Source organism: Coptis chinensis, chromosome 3 (genome assembly GCF_015680905.1).
Source record: "Coptis chinensis isolate HL-2020 chromosome 3, ASM1568090v1, whole genome shotgun sequence".
In the NCBI taxonomy this organism is placed as follows: Eukaryota; Viridiplantae; Streptophyta; class Magnoliopsida; order Ranunculales; family Ranunculaceae; genus Coptis; species Coptis chinensis.
Window position 1 is genome coordinate 104,498,798 of NC_141458.1, and position 23,002 is coordinate 104,521,799.

At 38.2% G+C, this 23,002-nt stretch overlaps 2 protein-coding genes and 1 pseudogene across 10 annotated transcripts in view; all 3 read left to right on the top strand.

Annotated features, from left to right (window-relative positions):
• LOC147512460 (putative disease resistance protein RGA1) lies at window positions 1–9,273 on the top strand. 8 transcript variants are annotated; one of them, XM_086595447.1, is made up of 2 exons: window positions 1–3,510; window positions 8,736–9,273. In XM_086595447.1, exon 1 carries the CDS (start codon window positions 153–155, stop codon window positions 3,435–3,437), a length of 3,285 nt encoding a protein of 1,094 aa, XP_086451573.1. In that variant the 5' UTR covers window positions 1–152; the 3' UTR covers window positions 3,438–3,510; window positions 8,736–9,273. The 8 variants fall into 8 exon arrangements, 4 of the variants coding, with proteins under 4 accessions (XP_086451573.1, XP_086451574.1, XP_086451575.1 ...); XM_086595448.1 differs by having other exon boundaries at window positions 8,744–9,273; XM_086595449.1 differs by having other exon boundaries at window positions 8,777–9,273.
• LOC147512461 (protein ENHANCED DOWNY MILDEW 2-like) lies at window positions 3,870–7,106 on the top strand (annotated as a pseudogene). The gene is made up of 6 exons (XR_015214958.1): window positions 3,870–4,014; window positions 4,107–4,205; window positions 5,751–6,000; window positions 6,148–6,240; window positions 6,325–6,807; window positions 6,967–7,106. The product of XR_015214958.1 is annotated as a protein ENHANCED DOWNY MILDEW 2-like (transcript).
• The window catches only part of LOC147512462 (protein ENHANCED DOWNY MILDEW 2-like), a 24,362-nt gene continuing 8,330 nt past the window's right edge, over window positions 6,971–23,002 (top strand). The window contains exons 1-6 of the mRNA XM_086599625.1: window positions 6,971–7,114; window positions 7,676–7,825; window positions 8,649–8,676; window positions 8,736–8,902; window positions 8,990–9,103; window positions 10,927–11,019. Coding sequence (XP_086455751.1) covers window positions 6,971–7,114; window positions 7,676–7,825; window positions 8,649–8,676; window positions 8,736–8,902; window positions 8,990–9,103; window positions 10,927–11,019 — 696 coding nt within the window. The remainder of the gene's footprint in view (window positions 7,115–7,675; window positions 7,826–8,648; window positions 8,677–8,735; window positions 8,903–8,989; window positions 9,104–10,926; window positions 11,020–23,002) is intronic.

Genomic DNA, 23,002 nt, shown 5'->3' on the forward strand with positions numbered 1-23,002 from the left:
AATAAATAAATAATGTTCTAGACCCACCTATGTGAATTATTGGTGTTCGAGACAAAGGTTAGGTGGGTCGTGTGACTACAACGAACCTGAGCAACCTTGCCCTTGCATTTGAAAATCGAGCGTCTTCTCTTCTTCTTGTGTTTCTTATCACTATGGCTCATGCGGTGATCTCCGGTGTGTTGGAGCAATTGCGTTCGATCCTCCAAACAGATCAGGTGAATCTATTGGCGGGTGTACCTAATGAAAGCGAAAAACTCGAAGATACACTCGTTCTTATCCAAGCAGTGGTTGAGGATGCAGAGGAAAAGCAAGTCAACAACGCAGTAGTAAAGGCTTGGTTAGAACGACTCACACGCATCTTATATGATGCTGACGATGTATTGGACGTGTGGAATACCAGAATTCTCAGCTCACAGATCCAACTACTTGATGCTCCTATCAGTGGGGAGGTTTGGTCCGGCTTATTTTCTCAATTTTCTTGTTTAAACGAAAGACTAGATCGGATTGTTAAAAATAAAGCTCTACTTCCTAATCTCTCTGAAAGGCAAAGTCGTGAAGAACCTCCGAGATCAACGAGCTCTTTTGTTGATGATTCTGAGATCTATGGTCGTGTTGATGATATATATAGTATAGTAAGCATGTTACTGAGTGAGACTAGTCATCAAGATTCACATGTCCCACTCATCTCTATAGTTGGTACAGGGGGTTTCGGCAAGACGACCCTTGTGCAACTAATCCTCAAAGATAAGGAAGTGACGAAGAACTTTGAAAAGCTGATGTGGGTTTGTGTCTCGAAGCCTTTTGATCTTGAAAGGGTGGCCAAATCTATTATTAAAAAAGCTACTGGTGATGTCCCTAGTACTGTAGATTGGGAAGATCTGCATGAATGTTTGTCTGAATCGGTAAGGGGAAAGAAGTTCCTTCTTGTGCTAGATGACGTATGGACCTATGATCGACAGATTTGGGGAAAGTTGAAGGTCTCACTAGATGGTGGTGCACAGGGAAGCAGAATAATAATCACCACACGAGATGAGAACATTGCAGAGAAGATGGGCTCCACCTATATACATAGGCTTGGGCAATTGTCTGATGAAGAGTGTTGGTCATTCTTTAAACATATAGCTCTCAGGGAAATACAAGACGACCGTGAAAAGTTTGAAGAAATCGGAAAAGAAATTGCCTTGAAGTGTAAGGGTGTCCCTCTAGCGGTAAAGATTATCGCGAGTCTTATGCGCCGCAAAAGATCTGTAGTAGAATGGGAAGATGTACTAGCAAGTAACATATGGGAAGAAATTTCGAAAGATGAGCCTGAGTTTTTACCTTCTCTTTTATTAAGTTATTATGCATTGCCTTCGCGTTTGAAGCGGTGTTTTTCTTATTGTGCTATCTTTCAAGAAGATGCAGAAATAGATAAAGATGATTTGGTCAAGCTTTGGATGGCGCAAGGGTTTTTAAGCTATGATAGCTCAAAAGATCTAGAGAAAACTGGTACAAACTATTTCAATGATCTCGCAATGCGCTCTTTGTTCCAAGACTTTAAAAAAGACAGTGAAGGCAACGTGATTCGTTGGAAGATGCATGATCTTGTGCATGATTTTGCCCGACATCTCACAAAGAAGGAATCCTCTATTTTTATGGAGAATGATAAAGAGGTTGGTAACATCAGGTTGCGTCATTTTGGTGTACCAAATGATGTGGAGGATCAAGCAAATGATGTGGAGGATACTAGTGCGCATCTTAAGTTAATAATTATATGTCAGATGACATGCCTTCGTGTATTGGATTTGTGTGACAGTTATTTTGAAGAACTTCCAGATGAGGTGGAGAGATTGCTACATCTGAGACTCCTCGATCTGTCTGATAACAGAAAGATGGAGAAGTTACCTGAAACAGTATGTAATCTATTTAATTTACAGACGTTGAAATTAAATTGGTGTAGATCTCTCAAAAAACTCCCCAAAGGAATTGGGAAATTACGTAATCTCAGACATCTCGAACTTGAAGGAACTTATAAGTTGAGTTGTTTCCCAAGGGGTTTGGAGCGATTGAGCTGCCTTAGAACCTTAAGAAGAGTGGTATTGGATCGTGATGGTGGAAAAGGATGCCAGATTGGAGAGTTAAAACTTCTAGACCATATCCAAGGAGAACTAATAATAGAGGGATTGGGACAAATGGCGGACTCAATAGAGGCAGTACTAAAGAAAAAAGACAAGCTCCGGTCCTTGGTTTTACGGTTTTCTGAAGAAAGACAGGATGCTGATGGAGAAGAAGAAATGAGAAAAAGGATAGAGAGTGTTTTGGATGGTCTCCAGCCGCATACAAACTTGGCAATGTTGAAGATAGAACGTTACAAAGGGAATAGATTTCCGTTGTGGATGTCAAGCATTAATACATATTTACCCAATCTGGTGAAACTGGAACTGAATTGGTGCAATCAATGCTCGGAATTGCCTGCTTTGGGGAGACTTCAAAACCTTGAACACCTTGAATTATGGGGGCTGGGCTCAGTGAAACGCATCGGATGCGAGTTTTATGGACTGGGAAGTACTGATGGTAGAAGTACTGGTGGTGAAGATTCAGTACAATCGGTAGTAGTGTTCCCGAAGTTACATACGCTTCAGATTTATTATATGAAACAGTGTGAGGAGTGGCATCTGCCGTTCCGAAGAGGCGTGGAGATTTTTCCAAAGCTTCGCACATTGACTGTGCATGATTTGAAATTGCAAATGTTACCACCAGGCCTCGGGAAGCTAAATTCTCTGGAAGAACTTAATCTAGGTGGCCTTAACCTTTTCCAAATTGATGATAATGTTACTCTTAGCGCTCAAGAAGTTGCAGTGTTCCCAGTATTGAAGAAACTTACATTGTCTCAAATAAAGCTTCCAATAAGAAGAGATGAAGAAGGTGGAGAAGGTTTCATCATGCCCTGTCTTCAGGTATTGGAGATCCGTGGTTGCCCTAAGTTGAAGGTGGTGCCGCACTACTTGTTTTCTCCCGCACTCAGAAGTCTAAAGATATCTAAATGTCCACAACTGACGGGACCTTGCCTTCCTCCCCTCCTTGAAGAGCTGGAATTATGCTTCAATACAGGTTTTCTTTCAAAGTCTATATTGCCGCTGCTAATCAGTGGAATTGGTTCCCCCGATCACAACGAAAATGACTACCCAAATCTTCACTCTTTCTCCATCAAGTGGTCTGAAGAGTCGTCACTTCCCCAAGGCTTCAACCAACTCACTGCAATTCAATCATTGATATTTTGGAGTTGTGAATTCCTTGACTTCACGCCAGAGGATTTGAAGCATCTCCCCATGCTTCAAGAACTGAAAATTTTTCAGTGTCCAATTCTGGAAGAACGCTGCAGAAAAAGAGAAAGCTGGACCACCAATTCCCACATTCCAAAGATCGTACTTAATTTGAAAGACTTCATCCCTGAATAACCGATTGATCAGTAATCAAGTGATTGATTGATCACCTGCAAAGAAGAATCATGCATCAGCCCAACCCCAACAGGTAATTGATTTTATGATTTTCAAAATCCCTCATTTCTCCAAACACCAACCAACCCAATCCTCAAATCTCTCACTACTTCAAAAAAATTGGGTTAACTTATTGATTTTAGGATTTTGTAACTCCCAAGTTGTTGCCAATTCTTTGATATACAAGCAGTATGTGACTAACTAAAACTTTGTTGTTCAACTTGACAGCCAGAATTTGCTTTCGTCCTCCACGAGACTAGTCAATTTAAGGACTACTTTTTAATTAAGAGATGGATTAAGCGGTGAATGCGTGAGGACGACATTAAAATTGCTATCAACAGTCACCCATCCATCATCTAGGTATCTTTGAAGATGTTGGGCGTAATAGTGTTGTGATCAAGTAGGAAATGCTTCATCTTGGGTTCCTTAAATTGAGTTAACTTGTCTTTTCCTTTCAAGATGCATGAGGTCTTTCCATGCGACTGTTGATGCAGGTGCTAACTCTGACTGCAAAGCACTTGGTTTTTCAAAGGCCCGGGTATGGATCTCTCTGTATCTTTATCTCAGTTACACTTTTTAATTAATCAATACAAAATGATCATTTTTGCAATATTCCATTCCTTGATGCAGGCAATGCAAAGTTTCCTTTGTTTCAACTGTCAATATAAGCAACACCAATGCTTTGCTTGTGGGGAATTGGGCTCTTCTGACAAAACTTCTGGTGCCGAGGTATCCACATGATAAAAAGTGTAACACTCTTTTAAGTTAGATCCTTGAATTTGAGTGCAGATGGAATGTTTGGGATTATAATAGTGTGATCATTTTTTAATAGCAATTGGTAGCAGAAATAATTTCTGTTACAAAGGCAAGGCCTTGTAACTGTCTGTTTTATTTTTTTGTATGTTAAAGGATCTCTTTTTTTTTGCGGGCCATTCTATTGGCACTATTTCTAAAGTTGTAAGCGCCTATTTTTTTGGAAGGAGTTTTGGCGACAAAGAAGATTATTTATCTATTATAGGGGCTTCCTTTATCGATGGTCTAATGTCTTTATGGAGTTTAGGATCTACCGTTTTGAATTTCGTGTAGCTAGATGGGATCATTTGTTTTTATTGAATGTTAAATAAGAGGTGATGTGGTGTATCTGGGTATGAAGTCTAGGTTGTATTGGTCTTTTGTATTTGTAGGTTCTCTCGGCCTACTCGCTTTCATTACTACTTTTTCTTTAAACAAACAAAAAGAAAGAAAGAATAAAAGGCTCCACGTACTATTTTATTGTGAGATTCAACTCTATAGGAGCTCAAAGCATCTTGTTTCTAATTGGCCTTAATTCCCAGATGTCATTTTTGTTCTTGGATTTGGTATTTTATGGGATATCACAAAATCAAGTTCTGCAAAGTGTGTTATTTTGTGCCGATGAAGCCCTTCCTATCCTATTCCAAAATCTCTCTTCCTTTTATAATTAACTTCTTTTATTCTGTTTTCTGATATATTTATTTTTTATTTTTGAAATAGCATTATATTCAGGATCATTCTATTGTTTACCCTTTTTCATTTTTTTTGCTTATTGTATATTGTATTGTTCAGTGACTACATTCTACCTTTTAATTTTACACTCCAGTAATAAGATATTGTGAATAGTATCATTAACATGTGTTAGAGTTCTAAGAGGACATCTCCCGAGGAGGAAAGGATCGGTTATTAACTTGTAGCTCCGATACCAAGTAAAATTGTATTGCTGTTTGAGTTCTCACATCAGCTAAGCCATTCATTTCACTTCCCTAACAAGTGATTTTTGAAGTAGACAATGATAACATGGATATATAATTTAACCTCACAACATGGACAACAAAATAGGCTTTATATCTATACATTATTTGAACATGAGAGTCGAATAAACCACTTCATAATTCTCAATCACTTGTTTTAAATTCTATCATTTTATCAACCTCATCTTAACTGGTGTTCCTCAAAATTATTTCTGGCCAGTAGCCTGGTTATAAAGTTATAAATGGATAACATTTTTAAGTTCCAAGGGCTTCCGTATTCTTATATCTATATTTTTATACTTGTTTTTCTCAGTCTCAGAAATTTCAAGGGCCAAAATATTGCCTGTGGCTAAATTTATGTGAGAATAAATTATATATGTTTTGATTTCCATGTTTTGGCTTCCTCTATCTCATGGAGCTAACTCTGTACAACACAACCATATGCTATATATATTAGCAGTTAGTCTGGCCATAACATCAATTATCTCGGTCACAAATGGCAATTCAGGTCTTCTCTTGTGTTTCTGCAACGTGTGGCTACTTCTATCATCCTGAATGTGTTTGAGTAAATTACTTTCTATTGGGAATGATGCTGAAGGTGAAGAGTTGAGAAAAAGGATAGCTGCAGGAGAGTCATTTACTTGTCCCATCCACATATGCCACATCTGTAAAGGAAGGGAAAATAAGGAGGTTAATGAATTGCAGTTTGCTGTTTGTAGATGTTGTCCACGGGCATATCACAGGAAATGCTTGCCTAGGTACTTGTAATTCTCTCTCTTTGCCTCCCTTCAATTTGGTTAATTTATATATGTAAATATTGCTAATGGAAGAAAAAAGAATCCCGGTTCGTTTTACTACAAGCAAGGAAATTAGTTTGTTGATTGCAATTTCGCATCTTTGATCAGGAAAATTTCTTTTGAAGATATAGAGGAGGAAGCTGTCATTACAAGGGCTTGGGAAGGTCTTCTACCAAACAATCGTGTCTTGATATATTGCTCGTAAGTTTGTGTGCTCTTAGATGTAGTTTTTCTTCATTCTCTGCGTACTTGCTACATTATTGATTTGCAACTGATCTGTACCAGGAAGCATGAAATTGATGAAACCCTTGCTACGCCACTTAGAAACCATATTATATTTCCTCGTCTTGAAGAGAAGAGAAAATGTTTTCTAGATATTTCATCAAACAGTAGAAATGTCGTGGCAAAGAAGAGGCTTGTGGTTACTGAGGATTTCCCTAGCGAAAGGATTATTTCAGCGACACCAAAACATTTTAAAAAGGTGTTTTCCAATGGAAATAAGGCCGGGCCTTCTAGAAAACGGGAAAGGCCTATCTCAAGGCAAGAGTTACTTTACTCAAGTAAATTAAAACCAGAAGATGCATCCAGAAAGTCTTTGAAAGACAGCATCCAGACTGTCTCTGTGAGGGTGTCATCCGCAGATGATGAAAGTGGTGCATATTTGGGAAAGGAAACCTTAGGTTTGAAGAAGGGAAGTAAAACTACTACTCAAGCAAAAGTGTAGAGCGGTGTACAACCACTTGTAGTTGATACTGAATCAAAGCAGAGGTAAATACATGTTAGATTTTTCTGTGATTAACTCATTTTGCCTAATGTTCTTATGTAATTAATGTACCTTGGTGCATGTTTTGTTATCAATATACACGTCTATATTTTTAGTTGTGAATATTTTCTGGGTGTATTGAAGTCTCACTTGTTGTGATGCAGAATAATGGCTTTGATGGAGGCAAAAACATCTTCAATAACCTTGGAGCAAATAATAAAGGAGCACAAAACTCCATCTACACACGGATACTCATCAAAAGCTGTAATGGATAGGACCATCACACAGGGAAAGGTGGAAGCCTTTGTTGAGGTATAACTTATCCATATTTTAATTTTTGTCGTCCCTGATGGAATTGTTCTGTATTTTTTATTTCCTGGGAATATAAGTATGCTGGAAAGGCGTTTAGCTAAAAGGGTGCACCAGAATTGTCCCCTGTCGGTTAGAAACTACCAAGATCTGTGTTAATAACTAATAAGTGACTGAGATGGATGATAGGAAGGCTAGGATCATTGAGAAGTTTTATTGAGATAGATGGACAGACGATAGTCAATACTATGTTGATCTTGACGTAGACGAGGAGGATGAAATGTATGAAGAAGATCCCAACATAAATTTTGAGTGCTTGTGATGGGAAGAAGCATGGGACAAGGAGGAGTAGAAGATGATAATTTATTCTAGTATGGGCATAGAGGTGGTGCTTATTGTTTACTATTGGTAGTTGTCATAGTGGTACTGCCTTGGTGGTGGACTGGTGGTACTTTTGTCTTGGTGGGGTAAGTGGGTGTGCCGTGTGCATATGATTAGGGTGGTCCTTTAGTAATAGCCTTGTCTATTGCTTTTGTTGTTGATGTAATTCTCACCTTATATCAGGTTAATATCTTTTACCTATCAAATAAAGAAACAATAACAAGTGACTCAGATGGCGGGACAAAGTATGCTGGAATGACGCCTAGCTTAAGAGGAGAGATGAGTTTGCCAGTTACTTTAGTTGCTAATCTGTTAGAAAAAGCTGGAGATCTTGTTTTCTCCCGCACTCAGAAGTCTAAAGATAGATGATTGTCCACAGCTGACGGGGAGGCAACCTTGCCTTCCTCCCCTCCTTGAAAAGCTGGAATTATGGGACAATACAGGTTTTCTTTCAAAGTCTATATTGCCGCTGCTAATCAGTGGAATTGGTTCCCCCGATCACAACGAAAATGACTACCCAAATCTTCACTCTTTCTCCATTTTCTCTGAAGAGTCGTCACTTCCCCAAGGCTTCAACCAACTCACTACAATTCAATCATTGGAATTTCGGTATTGTAAATTCCTTGACTTCAAGCCAGAGGATTTGAAGCATCTCCCCATGCCTCAAGGACTTGAAATTATTAATTGCCCAATTCTGGAAGAACGCTGCAGAAAAAGAGAAAGCTGGACCACCAATTCCCACATTCCAAAGATCAAACTTAATTGGGACGACTTCATCCCAGAATAACCGATTGATCAGTAATCCAGTGACTTGTTCACCTGCAAAGAAGAATCATGCATCAGCCCAACCCCAACAGGTAATTGATTTTATGATTTTCAAAATCCCTCATTTCTCCAAACACCAACCAACCCAATCCTCAAATCTCTCACTACTTCAAAAAAAATTAATGACATGAGATTAGTGCACAAATGTTTGTTTTAGATAAGATGTGAATGGCCTGTTTTTTGGAAAATAAGATTTGTTCAGTATTTTATCTACATTTCTGTTTATTCTTGGCCGTTTAGTTTTTGGAAAATAAGATTAAGAGAAAGAAATGATTTGTTGAGGATTTGTTTTTGGAATTTGTATCAATAAAGTTTTGCATTTTATCTGTAGCTGCTTCCTCAGGAAAATGTGCAAACCTGTGAGTTTAAGTTCTTCTTTCTCATTAGGTTACATTGCTCATCCTCGTTGCTTTTTCAGCTGTGCAGTACACTCAAGACAGAGTCCTTGTTAAGATCAAGTCTGCAGAGGAGAAAACTGTAGGAGGTATTTTGCTTCCTTCCACAGCCCGATCAAAACCAAAAGGAGGTGAGGTCGTTGCTGTTGGGGAGGGTAAGACTCTTGGGAAGAACAAGCTGGAAATTACTGTCAAGCTGATTTCATAGCCCTTTCCAATGCTCTAAACTGTTTGTTTGTGTATTGTTGTTAATATTGTTTTTTCCCTTGTTGTCTAGACTGGAGCGCAAATTGTGTACTCAAAATATGCTGGGACAGAACTCGAGTTTTATGGATCAACTCATCTTTTATTGAAGGAAGATGACATTGTGGGTATTCTTGAGACTGATGAAGTCAAATAAAACTGCTGGTGGCTTTTCGAAAACTTTCTTTCAGCTTTTCGAAAACTTTCTTTTTTGGATAATTAATGTACATATGTTTGGAATTTTTGATTTTTGGTGTTAAGAATTTTGAGTTGCTTTTTTAATGAATTGCATGTTAATTTGCCCACCCTTAACTAAAATCCTGGCTCTCCCCCACTGCGTACCAGCATCTAAACGTGTATTCCAACATGAAAATGAATGTTCCTCTTATTGATTTACGATCACGACTATTTTTGGCTAAAAGCCTAAAAATTAAACTATCTGACCAGTCCAAACCATAGTAATTGAATCGTCCAACTAGGGGTGCCACTCTTGGTTCAAATTCACTCTTGCTGAATTTTTTAAATTAAGCGCTCTTGCACTTAAGATCATGCTCTGACACTAAGTCAGGTTTAGTGGGACCCCTTTGTTGTTCATATTCAACCTCTTGCCCAAGTGTAGTATCCTAACACTATCACTATTGCTGGCTCATTCTGGACTAGTGCTCGAAACCCATTCGTGGAAATAACAGTCGTGGGTTTTCCAAGTACCGTTTGGGATGTTTTGACATTGTCCCAATTTTTTTTTATTTGACGAAAAATAGTGTTTTACTATCCTATTGTCCAACAACTTTACATGTAGCCCACAACTTGCCCTCTGTCAACTGTCATGGAATTTCGTTCAGAAATCAGAACAGAATGATCTTTTCGAAGATAATCCTACCCTTAGTTGTTTGCTACTGGAAATACCTGTATCACTTCGACTGTGAAGTTAATCGTTGCACTTGATGTTTGAAAAAAATAAAAAATAAGGAACACGTTCCCTATAGCTTTTCTGCATTTTCAGTTTGCAATACCTTTTGACAAGGCTAGAGATTTTCAAATGAACCGATTTTTTGGTGTGGCATATTCCACGAGGTTGGGGGGTTGTTTATTTGGATGGCTAGCTATCCTGCTCTTATGTTAACACACACCTTTTATGGTTATTAAGGTCTTTGAGCTGATGGTTCTTGTAGAATAAAAGCCGTAACAAATTTGTGAACATTATCAATTATTATCTATAAAACTTCTACCTTGTACTCTATCTTTATCTTCTCATGAATTTAAGAAACCTCCGTTTGGATTCAAGATTTAGTTATTTATTTAATTTTTGGGTGAACTAGTGTTACCCCCCTACTAGATGAGCCAATTAGGATTTCCCCCCACTAGATGGCAAATTAGGGTCTTCCTCCTAAATACACACAAAAAAATTTCGGTCAACCCACTTTGACTTTTTTTTTGTGTGTATTTAGGGGGGAGACCCTAATTTCCCATCTAGTGGGGGGGAAATCCTAATTGGCTCATCTAGTGGGGGGGTAATACTAGTTAACCCTTAATTTTTTCCTGCTTCACTCTGGCAAAATGTAATCCGGACGCGTTGGTAGAGTAAGCATTGAGATAGCCATAGGTGCATTACATGAACAAAGCAAACCCTTGGGTGTACCTGCACCTTGAGGGGTCTAGATAAGAAGTTAACAAAACCTTCAGGGTGGTTAGCTTGAACTTTCAGTCGCCTGGTGAGCATAGAGGTGCCTTTTTGGACTACAATTCACATGTCTAATCCACAACACACCTATTTGTACTTGTAAAAAATGCAAATGAGTTTTACTTTCCTTTCCAAGTCTCATGTGCTTTCTAATACGCCATTACACTTCCACTGTCCCACATATGACTTTGTGTGTATTAGGTGCCACTTGAAGTTTTTGATAATCTGTCAAAAAAATGATTAAGCGTGTTTCTATGAATTGTACTGACATTAGTTTTTGGTTGTCGTAGAATAAGCTGAGAGTCTATCTTGCACCTTTTCTACCTGGCATGCGCTATACATCTTTTGGTCGTCATTTCACAAAGGTGGACAAGCTCAAGGATGTACGTGACGTATCTAAGTGTTTAATGTTTTTGTTTCTTAATTATTTAATTTTATTAATTTATTTTTCTGTTGGCATATTGAAAGTTTTAAAGCCATTGTTTTGCATGTTCTTATGTTACCCAAGACTAATTTGTTTCATATCTTTGAATGTTTCACTAGTAATGACACTGGCTCATTGCTTTAAGGCTATGAAGAAAAAGGGCTTGTTGTGTAGACCTTAAATGGAGGGAAGTTAACTGGGGCAAGAAAAGTATATGGAGGTAAATGTGTAGGAGATCTTGTCAGACACTCAAATAGAACTTTCATTTGTAGTGGTTCGGTTTTCGTTATTCTGTCGAAAATCTGCTAGATATCTACACTCTCATTGATGAAGAGCTCACTGTCGAAGATTTGCCTTTCATTCCAGATTGCCTGTCAAGTTTGACTGATCTGAGACCTCACGCGGGTGAGCAGAGTAGCAATTAGCATTTATTCTATAATCAATGCTAGCTATCTTTAAAACCCATAACCATCTTCATGAGCTCTTCGGGGTGTGGTAGCAACGTTGATAGACCTCTATTAGCAACTTATCTGGCATAGCTCCTTATCTAGTTTTGAGTCTTGCATAGCTCTTTTCTAAGTGATTTTTGTTTATTGACTTCTTGAGGAACCAAAGTACTAGGAACTTATCTGGACTACGCGCCTTGCCCTTTTAATTTTTGTACTCTGCTATAAAAAGATTTTCATTTATTCACCCATTGAGGAACCAAAGTACAACCTTGTTTCTACTTTCTAGTGGGTTGTATGCTGATTATTTCTATTGAATATTTTCCTTATTCTTAAATGTATTAATGCTGACAGCCCTAATGCTGGTACGCAGATTGTGGATAAGCTTCATTGGTAGGTTCAAGATGGTGATATGGTAAGAGCTTGTACTTATCCACTCAGTTTCATTTTTTTCCTACTTATATTCAGGATAGATATTTTGACTTACCATGACTTTATTAGCATTGCTGATAATTTGGTTGCTAATAATTCGGCGGCTATCGTCTGTTGCATATAATCCATATATGATATAATGAATGGATCTTCCTTTGACTGGAACTTTCTAAGATGCGATCATTCTTTGCTTCTTTTCTTGCCTATTCGCCAGTTAATACCAGAATTTCTTGTGGCGAATGATTTTGTATTCAAGTATTCAACCTCAGTGGTGTAAGGATAAATTGCATGTGTTACGCACTCCATTTAATAATTGAAATGCTATGTCCACACTCATAAAATGATTTTCATTACACTTACTACTTACAGAAATGTTCCTATTTATACTACTATCTACAAAGCAAGTAGTTACAATTAGTTACAGAGTTGTTATGCTGTTACAAATCAGTTACATTTGGTTACAGAATGTTGTTAGATGATTGCCGAGTCCGTCCTTCATTTATTGGTCTTGGATGATCGTTTCTTCGGACCTTTATTACCCCCTTTCGCCGAAAGGAGATGCAATCACCGAAGCTTGGCAAGTAGCATTTTAAATCTCTGCAGACAAACCTTTTGTAAAGATGTCGTACCGGTTGATCCCATCGCATAAATACATGAATATCAACAACCTTGTTAATAACCGGTTCCCGATATAGTGATAGTCTATCTCCACATGCTTTGTTCGAGCATGGAAAATCGGATTATTCGCTAAAGCAATAGCATAATATTATCACAGAAATCAAAGGTGGTTGAGGTAATAAAATATGTAAGTCTTTAAGAATGGCACAATCCAATACAACTCTGCACCGTGGTGTGCTAAGGACCTGTATTCAAACGGTGCTTGATCGGGCAAAAGATGTTGTTTGTTTGCGACCATGAGATGAGATTGTGACCTATGAAGACACAAATTCGGTAATAGACCTCCCGCCCATTGGACAAGCGACCAATCAAAGATCTCAGATAGGCATGAATTTTAAAATTGCTTTTGATAAACCAAATTCCATGACTAATAGTTCCCTTTAAATATCCGATGATCCTTTTTTATCGCCGCAGAAGATGTGGTGCTCTTGGACAATGCATGAATTGACGGACCATGTTCACAAAGAAAAGAAATGTCGGGACGTGTCCAAGTTAAATATTGCAAAGCCCCTACCAATGATCTATATATAGTTGGTTCGCACAAGACTTCACCGAGTGTGAATCTAACCTCGTAGCTTGAAGACATCGTGTAGGCCGGGCTTAGCATCCACCATGTTTGCTTTCTGCAACAAGTCATATGCATACTTTGTCTGACATAAGAAAAGGCCTTTTTCATTTCGCTGAACTTCCAAACCCAAAAAATAATGCAAGAAGCCTAAATCTTTCATAGCAAAATTGAACTGAAGTTGAAAGTGATCACTTGAAGATACACCGATTTAGAACTTCCTGTAATGAGAATGTCATCGACATAGACTAAGATGTAGGTCACTGTCTTTGAATCTCTCTTGATAAATAAGGAATGGTCAGCTTCAGAACTAATAAATCCAATAGACAATAAAGCTTGAAGAAGTTCTTCATACCATGCACGAGGTGCCTGTTTAAGGCCATATATAGATTCAGCAACTTGCACACATAGTGTGGCTTTGTAGGATCAACAAATCCTTGTGGTTGCTTCATGAAAACTTGTTCCTTCAGATGACCATGTAAAAATGCATTGGATACATACAACTAGAATGTCTGCCAGTAATCAACTCCATACTGCTGATGAAAGCCCTTGGCTACCAGTCTTGCCTTATGTTTATCAATTGTGCCATCTGCCTTTTGTTTAAGTCGAAAGACCCATTTATTATCCACTAGATTCTGAGAAGAAGAGGGTGGAACTAAAATCCATGTATTTGTTTTTATTAAAGCATTGAACTCACTCACCATTGCATCTTTCCAATTTGTATCTTTTATGGCTTGAGAAAAGCAAGTAGGAGTTGGAGGAAGTGAGGATAAGGTAGTTTGAAGAGCATATGGTAAAGGATGTTTAATAGCATGAAAGACCTTAGGTTTTAAAATGCCTTGTTTAGATCTAGTCTGCATGATGTGATTGTTTGATGAGCTAGAGGCAGGAATGATACTAGACATATTTGAGGTCTGAGTAGAAATGGAAGGTAAACCAGAGTTCAAAGTAGGAAGTGATTCAGTAGAAATAGATTGAGTAGAAATTGATGATTCAGAAAAGTAGAAAGATGAGAAGGACCGTAAGAACCGAGAGTGACTTGTCTAGGAATAGTAAAAGGAAAATTTGAATTGAAAGAAGAATCTTGTAGTTTGAAAGGAAACTCTTTTCATTGAATATAACATGCCTAGAAATGTACACGTACTCTTCCAGAATTAATATGAAGACATCTATATCCTTTATGATTCAAAGAATAACCAATAAAACACGAGTTTGGATCTTAACTCTAACTTGTTAGAGGTATAAGCGTTTTAACCAAGGAAAACAACTACACCCATAGGTTTTGAGCATTGAGTAGTCCGGTTTTTCGTGAAAAAAGTTTCGCCAAGGTGAAATGAAACTCAAAGAAGATGAAGGCAATCTGTTTATAAGATAAACTGATGTTGAGAAAAAGATCAACCCAATATTTCAAGGAATGGAAGATTGAGATATTAAGGTTCTAGACATGTCAAAAATATGTCGTGTTTCCTTTCCACCACTCCATCTCGCTTCGGAGTGTGTGGACAAATAAATTGATGAGAAATACCAGAAAAGGGAGAAGAAAATTTTCAAGTATATCACTAACAAATTCACCTCCATTATCGGTTCTAACTGTTTTGATTTTGTGTGATAAAAATTCTCAATGAATGATTTGAATGATTGAAACACAAGATTTAATTGAGATTTTGCATGTAAGGGAAAAATCCAACAATATTTAGAGTAATCATCAACAATGGTAGCAAAAAATTTATTTCCACTTACTGAAATTACAGGAGAGGGACCCCACAAATCCATGTGTAACAACTGCAAAGGAGCAGTGGACTTACAAGATGACAAAGAAAAAGAAAGTTTTGTAGTTTTGCCTATAGCACAATCAGTACAAAAAGAGTTCTTTGAACCAATGAGAACATTAATAGAGTTATCTTGAATGAGTTGATGCAGTATAGAAGAGGCAGGATGTCCAAGTCTACTATGCCATGTAGAATTTGAAGCTTTATTTGATATGAATGCAATATGAGCAGAGAAGCATGGAGATGATGATGATGAGAAATGTAGAGGGTACAATCCATTTTCAGTTGGGCCTTGGAAAAGCATCCTCCCCGATGCCATGTCCTTGACAAAAAAGGCATTGGGAGTAAAAATTAGGACACAATTATTATCAGAGACAAATTGATGAACACTAAGAAGATTGTGTTTGATATGAGGAACATGTAAGATATTTCTAAGATGAAATGGATGATGTGAATTAGATATTTTAAAAGTAGTAGAACCAGTATGAAGAATAGGCAAACCTTGTCCATTGCCTACGAGCACTTTATCAGATCCTTTGTAGTCAGTGTGAGCAGCAAGATTGTTAAGATTGGTCACGTAAGATGATTGGATGCACCGGTGTCGCGATACCAAAGCCAAAGAGTCATTAGCTTGAGAAGATGAAGCTTGATTTGATGTGTGATTAGACTCATTGAATTGAGGTGAATCATAGATCGAAGTATCATTGGTTTGAATAGAAAATTATTGTATCATTGAAGCTTGCTAGCATAGCAAGTTTTACAGTGGAATCCACGCCAACATAATTTGTGATTCATCCTATTGTGATGATCCAAAGCAATATGACCAAACTTGTTACAGATTTGGCACTGTGGCCTTGAGGATCCTGTATTATTGTATCCTGAATTCTTGTAATAACTACCATCATTGGGACTAAAACCTCCACCATTGGTACTAAAACCTCCATTGCCAGAGTTACTGTTTCCAGGACTGTTATATCCAGAAGATTGTCCTTGATTAAAGTTTCCTCTACCTCTATAAGAACCATTTCCTCTTCCATTTTGATTACTTCTTCCACTATTTCTACCATAACCTCGATTTGAACCATAGAAGCCTCTATTGGAGATATTGAAAGCTGCAAAAGCTTGATGTATCTGTTCTGTGTTTAGAAGTCCTTTATTTCGTTGTTCAGTAGTAAACTCTTCATTCAAAAGTAACCCGTGCAATTCTTCAGAATGAACCGGATCATTTATAGATCTTGTACGAATTGATGTAGTAAATGAGTGATATTCTGTAGGTAATCCTCTTAAGGTGTGATAAATCAAATCAGCATCATCAACAGGAGAACCAGAAGCAGCTAGGCTATCAGTTATCATCTTGATCTTTTGAAGATAATCAGCCATTGAAGAATCACCCTTCTTAATCTCTTGTAGTTGTGTTTTTAACTGAATAATATGTGCCACAGATATTGTTCCTAACCTCTTTTCTAGAGTTTGCCATAACTCTCTTGAAGTAGATACTCCAACAACATAAGGAAGCAGTTCTTCAGATAAAGTAGCATTAATCCAAATTAAGAGTATTTGATCACGTTTAACCCATACAACATATTGAGGATTTGTAACAGTTGAATAAATTCCAGCATTATTCATAAGAAATTTAGGGGGACAAACATCAGTACCTTCAATTAAACCCATCAAATCATGTGTTTTGAGTATAGGCATGAAGACTTGCTTCCACATGAGATAATTATCTCGCTTTAGCTTTAATGGAACCATATTTGAGATGTTCTGAAACGAATAAGAGTTGCTTGATGGTGGAACCGCCATTGGAGCATTGAAGCTTGTAAAGTTGTAGTTCTGATTTGGATTTGAGGTTTGAAAACCATTAATAGAATTGAAACCTTGATAATAACCTGGATTTGGCAGAAAGAAGGTTAAAGGAGCTTGATTTTGTTGTGAGTTTTGTGAAAAACTTGCTGAATTTGAAGTCATGTTGTTGAAGCTTTGAAATTGTTCTTGAACTTGTTCTTGAAGATTTGCTGGAATAGAAGCAGCAGCAATATTGATTTGAGATGCTGGAATATTAACAGCGGCATTGACTTGATGATCAGTGATCTTATTTTCATTAAGTTGAGGAGTGATTTGATTTTCAACTCCATTAACAATCAAATTAGGGTTTGAAGAAGGTAAATTTGTATGATTTGATCTTGTCATTGAAAGGTTTTATGAATTGATTTGAAGAAAATTGATGAATCTCAAAACTGTTTTTGGATCAATTAGCACCGTGAGGTGTATTTGGCTCTGATACCATCATAAAATGATTTTCATTACACTTACTACTTACAGAAATGTTCCTATTTATACTACTATCTACAAAGCAAGTAGTTACAATTAGTTACAGAGTTGTTATGCTGTTACAAATCAGTTACATTTGATTACATTTGGTTCTGAGAATGTTGTTAGATGATTGTTGGTGTCCCTTCATTGATCGGTCTTGGATGGTGGTCTTCGGACCCTTATTACACACCATGTCTATATGCCCTATCCATGTTGTACCCACGTATCCTAGCCAACAATATTTGGACAAGATTCATGGGACCCTACTTGGAGCTCTGCAATCTTCTTCAGTTCCTCGATTCACTGATGCAAAACGTGAATAAAGATTAATTTTTGATGAAGGGGTTTTTTTTTTGAGTCGATCCCCATCAGTGTGTAGTGCTTTGACTTAATTGCTCATTTCCAATATCATTTAACTTTGCACCCCCAAATTTAGGCATCAAATTTGTGATTACCAAATTTATCCATTTCATTCAAAACGAAGAAGATGATAAATTAAGGAATAAGGAGGAAGAAGAATGAGAGGAATTGACTGAAAGGCTAGCCATTTTGGTGGTTTGACTATGTTTTCTTTCTAGCCATATTTTTGGGAGTGTCTTGGACAGCAAGTACTAACAACATTGAAGCGGCAAGCAAAAATGGATGATCTAATCACAAAAACTTGTGCTAATGCAACAAGACCAAGTATTAGAGCATTTGCAATGCAAGTCATAACTTTCACCCCCTCTATCACCGCCACCTCCTCACTTTTCACCCCCTCTATCACCAACCCGGTGATAAACAAGGTGAAGCTGTACAATGCAAAGGTGATAAAAAACATCTCAGACGGGATGTTAGATTCCGTCTAGAGTTTTTTTATACGAGACGGAATGTAACATCCCGTCTGATGGCTCAATACCAATAGACGCGAACAGGCTCCATTTTCACTTCATTTCCAGCCAAAATTCCGATTTTGTAGCCTCCATTCACAACCTTTGAACACAAATTTCCATTCATAATGACTTCTCCACCCCCAACCCATCCCCACCAACCTCACCACATCAAAGAGCATTCCGATGGTTTGGAAATGTCAAAATTTCCAAAAAAAAGGGGCAAAAAGGATCGTCGTCGAGAACGCGTAATGTGGGCGAGGAGGACGAAATTGAACTTGGGTTTAATTTTCCACCGCGTTGTGAAATCGAGGACCACCCACCATTAGCGTCAACATCGGTCCGACACGTAGCAAATCGAGTGGCGGAATCTCAAGTAAGTTTTTGATTTTTTTTTTAAGTTAATTATTATTATTTATGTTAGTTTATATCAAGTTTGTTGTTGTTTGAATTTGTCGTATTATTTTAGTTTGAATTTGTATTAGTTTATATTAGTTTATTTTAGTTTGAATTTGTCGTATTATTTTAGTTTGAATTTGTATTAGTTTATATTAGTTTATTTTAGTTTGAATTTGTCGTATTATTTTAGTTTGAATTTGTATTAGTTTATATTAGTTTATTTTAGTTTGAATTTGTATTAGTTTATATTAGTTTATTTTAGTTTGAATTATATCGTATTGCGTGTTTGTTGAATGTAGGAAGTACACTTATGGAAAGTGCGTTGTGCACTTTCAAATGTTGTGTCGTGGTGGCGTTGTATGAAATCAAAAACGGATCCTAATTTTGTCACGGTTACCGATATTATATCCGCCACACCATTTGGAAGTTTTTTTAATTCTAATTTGGGACAAAATGATCAGGCGTTGTTGTTTGGGATAGTTGAGCGGTGGTGGCCAACTACCCACACATTTCATTTCCCATGGGGTGAGCTTGGGATTACCCCTCTTGATTTCACAATGCTCACGGGTATCCCAATTGGTTATGGAGATGCCGTTCCTTTTGATGAAACTTTAGAGGTTTTTACTACGGCGATGAGTTTCTTTGAAGGTTTTGATTTGGTTGAAGATGATGAGCAAGACGAGTTTTTGAGATTATCGGCTGAGCAGTTTAAGGGAGGAGCTATAAATATGAGTTGGTTTACTTCGAGATATTTGAATAGACTCAAGGAGAAGCCGAAAGACTATCATATTGGTGAGGAGTCGATCCACAGTATGTCACGTGCCTTCCTCTTCTACTTTGTTGGTGCGGTATTATTTGGATATGCCGATAGTTATTTACGTATCGGGTGGATGGGTATTTATCTCGGGGCGTAGAGGGATGTGGGATTATGGTAGGGGTCAATCCATCTTAGCATACCTTTACCGCTGGCTAGACCTCGGAGTTGAGACGAAAGCCGCTAAAGGCAATTTGTGCGGCTTTGTTTGGATTATACCGGTAAGTCTTATTTATTAAGTTATTGTTTCATTTCATTTATTTATCTAATTATTAATGTTGACATGTTTATATATATATTGATATTGTATTTTATCTATTGATGACAGTATTGGTGGTACGAGCATTTTCGTGTGATGCATCCTGTGTTGAAGAGGTTGGAAGAGGATGAGACTCATGACCTGATTCCACGTATTCAAGCATGGGGGCTTCATCGTGGTGAGGGGGTATGGGGACCTATCACATAATATTCATAACACTTCGGCCGCCAGATTGAGCTTTTAGGAGCTAGTCGAATTGAGTGGCAACCACGGGCGAGTCCTTCATCTTTCGGACCCCTTATGCGGATATTCCGGATGTTCGAGAGAACACCGAAACCGTGAACTATCATATATGTGTCATAGAGCAAGGTTTCTTTCTCGTGGCCGAATGATACTTATAGGGTCGATCTTTGCATGGTACCTTGGGGGACGGATATTGGCGGCAAAGTATCCGGAGAGATTGTTATACCTTACCCACCACCCTATGGATATGACAGACCTCGATATTCTTCTGCTTTGTTCTTTCACACTATAGAGCAAACCCAAATGAGTGGCGACGATCGCTTTCGGTTTTACGAGCGACTATGACTTATATTGGAAGAGGGTTGGTCGAGGTCTCTTGCTAGGTGCGTTATACCGGGGCACCAATTTTGAAGGGGTTACCGGAGCATTGAGGCCCGACATTCATTTCAGAGGAGGAGTGGAGTTGCCACTGATCCACGGCCAGGGGTGTTTCATGATATTCAGATCCGCGAAAGAACTCCACGGATATTTGATGATGATGACCTTTGGCATTGGAGCATGATTACTTTCGGGGGCAAGATATGAGAATACCTATTCCACCCGGTAGATGCCGCAGATGGTAGCAGATTTGTCGGTCTGATTCGAGCGTTTAGCCGAGGTTAGTATGATTTGAATTTATTTATGATTTGTTATTATTAGTATTCACTATAACCCCTAACTTGCATTTGTTTTGTTAAGCGGGATGAAGTAAGGTCGAGCTCCTTAACTTCTGCTCTCACTTATGCCATGCGTGAGTCCTTCATGGAGTCCTCTCGTCGCAGTTTGAGTACTTACAAGAAGAAGCGTGTCGAACTTTGCAGCTTGAGGCGTGTGCAAGAGTTGGAGAATCTTTGGAAGTGGAGTACCTCAAGCTCAAGCTCAACCGCAGAGGCGACAACGGCGTAGGGGGAGAGCTCTTGACCCGGGCCTTCATTAGGGGGAGGAGGTCTCGAGAGATTTTTTTTTGTAGTTTGTAATAGCCGCGCCATTACTTGTCTTATGGCGTTTGGGATTGTTGTTTGTAATGAATTTTTTGATTAGCAGGTTTTCTTTGATGAGTTTGGATATGAATATGTCATTAAACAAAGGAGGTTATGTCATTTTTTTTAAGAAATTATAAGTTAGTTTTTTTACCGAAGTTTACGTGTTAGACTTGGGTGTTGTTCATGATTGTTGTTTGTCTTCTTTATTATTTTCAAAGTATATTAGCAGGTTTTATATGAATATGTCAATAAAACAAATGAGGTTATGGCCAAAAAATTAAAACTTATAAGTTCAGTATGTTTCAAAAATGGAACATTCGTTTATTTCGTTTCACATTTGTTTCACTCATTTCTGTCATTGTTGAAATGACAAATTTTTAGTTTGGAATATCACTCATTTTCGCGGTGGTTTGGTTCGGCGAGGTTCGGCGGGAATAGTGTATGGGGATACGGAGGCGGAATGTAACATCCGTCACGGTTTTAGACCGAGGCGAATGTAACATCCCGCCCGTTTTTAGCCCTCCTCACTGCACATTTTACTATTCCAAACAATGCAATTATGGATGGGGATGGTGGCCCATTTGGAATTATTGAGGGTACATGGATAGACATTTGGATACAATGTGTTGTCACTTGGAGAGTGAACAAAAATCTAATAAAATGTGTTGTCAATTGGTAAGTGGACCAAAATCAAAGTATCACATGTGACCTTATCATATGTGACCTTACCTTTCATATTTCGTTTTACTCTTCTATCTTTTATATCAAACAAACAACATAGCCATCTTCTTCCCCACAACCAAGCTAAAAATAGGAAAAATGTCTAGAGAAGAAAGAATTACATATAACCAAAGGTTATGGGGAGGATCTAGTAGTAATAGTTAGATCTTACGGTTTCACCGGTCGATCTTACGGTACTTCTAGCGAAGATGACTACATGGAAAAGAGTAAGAGATGAGCATAATGATATGATGAAGGAAGGAGGAGGAGGAGGTTGCGAGTTATTATCCACTCTTTGGGGCATTAATGACTCAGCAGCCATTGAAATTGAAGATGTGGATCTGGACAAAGCGGTGGATGCAATGCGGCCGAGGAGAGTACACGTTTAGAGATGGTGGTGATTTCGATTAAACAAAAGATAATGAGGGATTACTTCACAACACCTTGTAGGTGGCCTCCTCATAAGTTTAGGCGAAGGTCTGAGGATGACAAAGAGAGCTTTTATGTATATGTTGCATCTTGTTGCATCATTCGACGATTACTTTAAAGACAAAGGTGGATGGATTGGATTACGGCAAGCAATTTACGGGTTACAAAAGGGACTAGCTGCGGTTGCACAATTAGCATCCGGTTGTTCTTCGATTCAACGGATGAGTATTTACAAATTGGAGATTCCAAACAAATGTATCTATGAAGCGTTGGTGCAAGGCAATTATCCGCGGCGTTTGAGGAAGAGTACTTGAGGCGACCAAGTGAAGGCGACAACTTTGCTAGGATATTAGCTGAAAATGCAGCAAAGGGGTTTTCGGGGAATGCTTGGATCATGTTGTATGCCTTTGGGTGTGGAAGAATTGCCCAAGTGGATGATTTTGGAACACATGTAGGGTACAAGAAGGAACCAACTTTGATACTTGAAGCCGTTGCGGACAAACATTGTTGGATCACGGCATTGCTTCTTGCCTACCGGGTTAGTGATAATGACATTGCGTGCTTCATCGTTCTCATGTTTTTTGAATCATTAGAGCAAGGTGAGGCTCTGTGCATTGCATTTAATGTGAATGGTAATGACTATGATATGGGATATTATCTTAGCGATGGTATTTACCCAAAATGGGGCACATTTGTTCAAGCCATTCGTTATCCAAGAAATAAGCATGAAAAGATCTTTACTCAACGTCAAGAAGCTGCAAGAAAGGATGTTGAAAGGACGTTTGGAGTTTTGCAGGCACGATGGCATATTGTTAAGGCTTCTACGCGTTGTCATAGTGTTGTTGTTCTTGGAGATATAATGAAGGCATGCATTATAATGCATAATATGATTGTTGAGAATGAACGTGAAAGTGGAGTTTGGAATTGGAAAGGTCGAGGAGGAAAGAAACAATACTGCGCTCTTTCGGAAGATGATGGTTTTCA